The following is a 6000-nucleotide window of genomic DNA, read 5'->3' as shown; positions in this document are numbered from 1 at the left end:
AGTGAATAGGTTTACCTGACCGAACAAATAAAGTCATCTACTGTACAGGGAAGGATTGATCGCTGCAAATCCGCCACATTAACTAAAAACCACATCTGGTTAAGTTGGTTCTTTAATCACGAGTCAGGAGTCTAGGACAGCCACCTTGGAGTGTTTGTCATTCAGGTAAGAGTTACAGAAAAAAATAACAGTCAGGGGTTCTTAGCTTTGCCTATTTCATCCAAAACAAAAAATATCTTACCTGGCATTCTGCATTTAACAATCGTATTTTGGCATGGATTCTATACACTTGACAGTGGAGACTCTTGTTTTTTCTATGATGTATTGAACTTTGGAGTATGGTAGGCGTTTCCTTTAAGAGATGTACTTAATAGGACCTTTTCCTTTTATAGATCATGATGTGAGGGTGACTTTCAGTTTTTCCCGGGGCTCTTTATGGTCATTTACTCTTTTCAGACATACTTTACACGTAGTTTGCCCCAATTATTTCAGTTTTAATATAATATTTGTAGTATTATCATATTAATCATTAGATGTTATTACCACCTGTAGTCTTAATGGGAATGAGACCAAGTCAGTACTGATGGGTACTTAATGGTTTGATTGGTTATCTATATGTGATACAATAGGGAGGGGGTGTTTACTGGTCCTTTTCACACTGTTGTAAGTATTAAAACAATGTAATTGCTTCTTTGTTTCTTTTCCCCAGTCTGTGTTTGTAGCATCCAAAAAGTCTTATCCCCACAAATATATTCTTATCCCCAAAAATATATGTATTCATTTTTTATAGTATGCCCATCAAAATCTGAAAACAGTTCATGCTCAAACTTTCAGGACACAAGAAAAGATTTTTTCATCGGTGGTACAACCTCCTATATCCTATCTGGAATGTAAGTTCTCATAGAGTTTGCATTTTTTGAGCAAGTGTTTCAAAGCCTTTTATAAACTCTTCCAAACCGCTTTCGTCATACTCTTCACAGTTTCTACAGCTATCGTTCTGTAAGGCAAGAATAATATTTCTTAAGTTAGAAAGGTATGGAGGTAAAAGTGAAAATGAGACATAACTGATTCTATAATATAAATGAAACAAAAGATCACTAGGGTAAATTATCATGATCATTAGAGAGTTAAATCACATATTCAATAACATCTTTAGGATGATTCAACACGGGACGCTTTTCAGAGGTGCAGTAGTGACAACAACGTGTAAAATTAGCCTAAGAGTCACTGGAGTTGTAGCTTACACAGGGTTATGGACTCTCAATGTGACAGTGGCGAATGACCGAGCATTCTAATATGGAGTATGGAGTCACATACCTTATACCTGGAGTTATCAGGTGTTTCCTTTTGCCTCCTGTTACTGAACAGGGCAGTGGGAGAGCAAAGGAAATGCAAGCTGTGGATGGGGGGATTAAAGCAAACCAGTGACTTTTGTTGTAAGGGGGGATGGGTGCGCTGATAGTGTGTTGAAGCTGCTCCCGGTATTCAGTGCTTTTGAATATAGATAAATGTATATGTAGTGTGGGGTGCGCTAAACAACAAATAAATAATGAATATATAACATATATCTATATGTGAACCAAATCAACAAAAGTAAATATATATAACATATATCAATCTGTGAAGCCAATTAATAATACAAATCAATTGGTGCATAAACATAAAATATGGTGCAGGTGAGTAGAATTGTATTCTATCCAAATAATACGTGTATCCACCACCGAGTGAAATTCATCCTTACCAAACGGAAATAAATAAGGTGCAACTATATTTTCTTGTGCTGAAAAAATATCCAATCTCCTTTAGAACAAACACCACGTGTAAATCACCAAGAATTAGCCTCTTACCAGATGGTAATAGGTATGCACTTGTTCAGTGAAACCACCGCCTTGCTTCCTCTTTAAAATCCTACCGTGGGATGTAGAACCGCTCTACCTTTCTTTCTCCACTAGATGACAACGAGTACCAGCAAGAAACACAGCCTCCTCCTTCTTCACAAGCTCACAAAACCACCGTGTATTAACCCCTTCCGTACCGCGTCATGTCAAATGACGTCGGCACAAATCCTTTCTCGATCCGGGCGGACGTCATATGACGGCGCCCGGATCTCCCCGCTACTGCGCGCCCCCGGGGGCGCGCAGCGCGGCGATCGGGGGTGAGGCTCGTCCCTCGGACTGAGCCCAACCCCGATCAAGGTAAACAGCCAATGAAATTGGCTGTTTACCACGTGATCGGCTGTGTCAATCACAGCCGATCACATGAGCGGCTCCAGCGCGAGCCGCTCGTTCCTTCCTTAATGCGCGCCCCCTTCCGTACCGCGTCATGTCAAATGACGTCGGCACAAATCCTTTCTCGATCCGGGCGGACGTCATATGACGGCGCCCGGATCTCCCCGCTACTGCGCGCCCCCGGGGGCGCGCAGCGCGGCGATCGGGGGTGAGGCTCGTCCCTCGGACAGAGTCGATCCCCGATCTAGGTAAAGAGCCAATGAAATTCGCTCTTTACCACGTGACCGGCTGTGTCCAATCACAGCCAGTCACAAATGTCATCAGAGAACACGGTAACTAGCTGTCACCGTGTTCTCCTCCTCACACACTGATCCTGTGTGAGGAAGAGAGTGTGGTAACAGCTAGTTACCAATTACAGTGCACCCCAAATACACTGATTGCCCCCCCCCCCAATAAAGAGCACCTGTCACTAGCCCATCAAAGTACCCGAGTACCTGTCACCAGCCCATCAGGTACTCTGATGACAGGTACTCGGGTACTCTGATGGGCTGATGACAGGTACTCGGGTACTCTGATGACAGGTACTCTGATGGGCTGGTGACAGGTACTCGGGTATGCTGATGACGGGTACTCGGGTACTCTGATGACAGGTACTCGGGTACGCTGATGACGGGTACTCGGATACTCTGATGACGGGTACTCGGGTACTCTGATGACAGGTACTCGGGTACTCTGATGACAGGTACTCGGGTACTCTGACGACAGGTACTCTGGTACTTTGAGTACCCGTCATCGGAGTACCCGAGTACCTGTCACCTACCCATCAGAGTACCCAAGTACCTGTCACCTACCCAACAGAGTACCCGAGTACCTTCCACCTGCTCATCAGAGTACCTGACACCTGAAGTACCCGAGTACTTGCCACCTGCTCATCATTACCCATCACTACTCATCAGTACTCATCAGTACCCATCAGTACCTATCACCTATTAGTATCAGTACTGATCATCCGTACCCATCATCAGTACAGTATCAGTATCAGTACTACTCATCAGTACCTATCACCTGCCTGTCACCTGCCCATAAGAGTACCCGAGTACCTGTCACCTGCCTATCGGAGTACTCGAGTACCTGCCACTTGCTCATCAGTACCAGAGTACCTGTCACCTGCCCAGCAAAGTACCCGAGTACCTGTCACCCTTCATACAGCCACCATGTCCAAGTCCAAAAAGGTTTATATACGTCCTCCGTTTAAACCTAAATACCGGTGTTATGGCAGCAGATAGCTGCCATAACCCTGGTATTTTTTTAAACGGTGGACGGTTGGCTTTCCGATAAGGGTGGTCCCAGCGGCGGATTCGCCGCGGGATCACCCTTCCGGGGTGGCGGAAGAGGTGCCCCCCCCCTCCCGCTGCATTCTGGTCCTTTTCCCCGTTTACCGGACCCGCCGGCAGCGGGTAAAACGATCCGGTCCCAGATCCTCACAGACAGGATGTCGAGTGAGGGCAAGCTTGCCCTCACTTGACTCTATGGTCTTGGAGGACCGGAGCTACGGCAAACGTCATTGCCTAGCAACCAGTTTAAAGGTCCCTTTTTTTTTTTCATTTTATTTAATTTTTTTTTAATTTTTTTTTTTTATTTTTTCTATCTTTTAGTGTACTTGTGAGATCTGAGGACTTTTTGACCCCAGATCTCACAAAAAAGAGGTCCTGTCGTGCCTTTTTCTATTACAAGTAATGTTTACATTTCTTGTAATAGAAATAAAAATGATCAATTTTTTTTTTTTAAAAAAAACAGTGTAAAAATAAAAAATAATAAATAAAATAATTAGTAAAAAAAAAAAAAAAAAAAAATTAAAGCGCCCTGTCCCCCCAGGCTCGCGCGAAGAAGTGAACGCATACGGAAACCCCGCCCACATATGTAAACAGTGTTCAAACTACACATGTGAGGTATCGTCGCGATCGTTAGAGCAAGAGCAATAATTTGAGCCCTAGACCTCCTCTGTAACTCTAAGATAGCAACCTGTAGAAATTTTTAAAATGTCGCCTATGGGTATTTTTAAGTACCAAAGTTTGTCACCATTCTGTGAGCGTGCGCAATTTTGAAGCATGACATGTTGGGTATCTATTTACTCGGCGTAACATTATCTTTCACATTATGGAAAACAATTGGGCTAACTTTACTGTTTTCTTATTTTTTAATTAAAAAAAGTGATTTTTTTCCCAAAAAATTGCGTTTGGAAGACCGCTGCGCAAATACGGTGTGATAAAAAATATTGCAATAATCTCCATTTTATTCTCTAGGGTCTCTGCTAAAAAAAAATATATAATGTTTGGGGTTCTAAGTAGTTTTCTAGCAAAAACAACTGATTTTAGCTTGTAAACACCAAATGTCAAAAATAGGCCTAGGCAAGTGGCTAGGATGCATGATGATGCTCCTTGGATGTTTAGGCCCCTCTATATGGCTAGGCTGTGAAAAAGTCTCACACATGTGGTATTGCCATACTCAGGAGGAGTGGCAGAATGTATTTTGGGGTGTCATTTTTGCTATGTACATGCTATGTGTTAGGAATATTCTATAAATTTACAACTTTGTGTAAAAAAAAAAGTTTTTATTTTTTTCCCACATTTTCCAAAAACTTGTGGAAAAAAATGACATGTTCAAAGGACCCATAATGCCTCATAGAATATACGTTGGAGTGTTTGCTTTCCAAAATGGGGTCATTTTGTGGACTTTTCCATTGTATTGGTGCTCTAGGGCCTTGAAAAGTGTGATAGGTAGTAAGAAAGTTTTATGTGTATTTATGCTCCTAAAACGCCTTATGGTGCTACTTGGACGTGGAGTCTCTTTTTGTAGCCAGGCTGTGTAAAAGTCTCACACATGTGGTATCACCATACTCAGAAGGAGTAGCAGAATGAATTTTGGGGTGTCATTTTTGCTGTGTACATGCTATGTGTTAGAAATAGCTTATAAATTGACAACGTTTTGGGAAAAAAAAAGAAAAAAAATGTTTTCTTCATTTTCCCAAGAATTGTGGGAAAAAATTATAACTTCAAAAAACTCACCATGCCTCTTACTAAATACCTTGGGCTGTCTACTTTACAAAAAGGGGTCATTTGGGGGGTATTTGTACTGTCCTGACATTTCAGGGCCTCAAGAATGGAGATAGGCCATCAGTACATCTGGTGTGATAAATTTTCAGTAATTGGTACCATAGTTTCTAGACTCAATAACTTTCACACAGACTAAATAATATACACTAATTTGGGTTAATTTTACCAGAGATATGTAGCAGTATAAATTTTGGCCCAAATGTATGAAGAAAAATTAATTTTTTGCAAAATTTTATAATAGAAACTAAAAAAAAGTGTTTTTTTTGCAAAATTTTTGCTCTTTTTTTGCTTATATCACGAAAAAAAGAAACCCCAGTTGTGATCAAATACCACCAAAAGAAAGCTCTATTTGTGTGAAAAAAATGATAAACATTTTGTTTGGTTACAGTGTAGCATGACTGAGCAATTGTCATTCAAAGTGTGAGAGTGCTGAAAGCTGAAAATTGGTCTGGGCAGGAAGGGGGTCTAACTGCTCTGTATGGAAGCGGTTAAAGGAAAAAGGAGGACTAATAGTGTATTACCCTTGAGATTTATTCAAAAAACAGTTGATATTGCACTTACAATTAGATGTCTTGTATTCAGCATAAACATAGGCATACGAATTCCTGCAAAGGCTTGCGGCCGGCTGCAGCACAGACCGCAAGTTGTGTGTGACGTGT

The 6000-nt window shown here is 41.6% G+C and overlaps 1 protein-coding gene across 1 annotated transcript in view; it reads right to left on the bottom strand.

Annotated features, from left to right (window-relative positions):
- Positions 1-677: 677 nt before the first annotated feature.
- The window catches only part of IL15 (interleukin 15), a 167404-nt gene continuing 162081 nt past the window's right edge, over positions 678-6000 (bottom strand). The window contains exon 8 of the mRNA XM_082248941.1: positions 678-997. Within this exon, the coding sequence (XP_082105067.1) occupies positions 899-997 (99 nt within the window). The 3' untranslated portion in view covers positions 678-898. The remainder of the gene's footprint in view (positions 998-6000) is intronic.

The sequence above is a fragment of the Pelophylax lessonae genome (assembly GCF_965119305.1).
Source record: "Pelophylax lessonae genome assembly, chromosome: 1".
In the NCBI taxonomy this organism is placed as follows: domain Eukaryota; kingdom Metazoa; phylum Chordata; class Amphibia; order Anura; family Ranidae; genus Pelophylax; species Pelophylax lessonae.
This window is presented reverse-complemented; position numbering and strand designations above follow the sequence as displayed.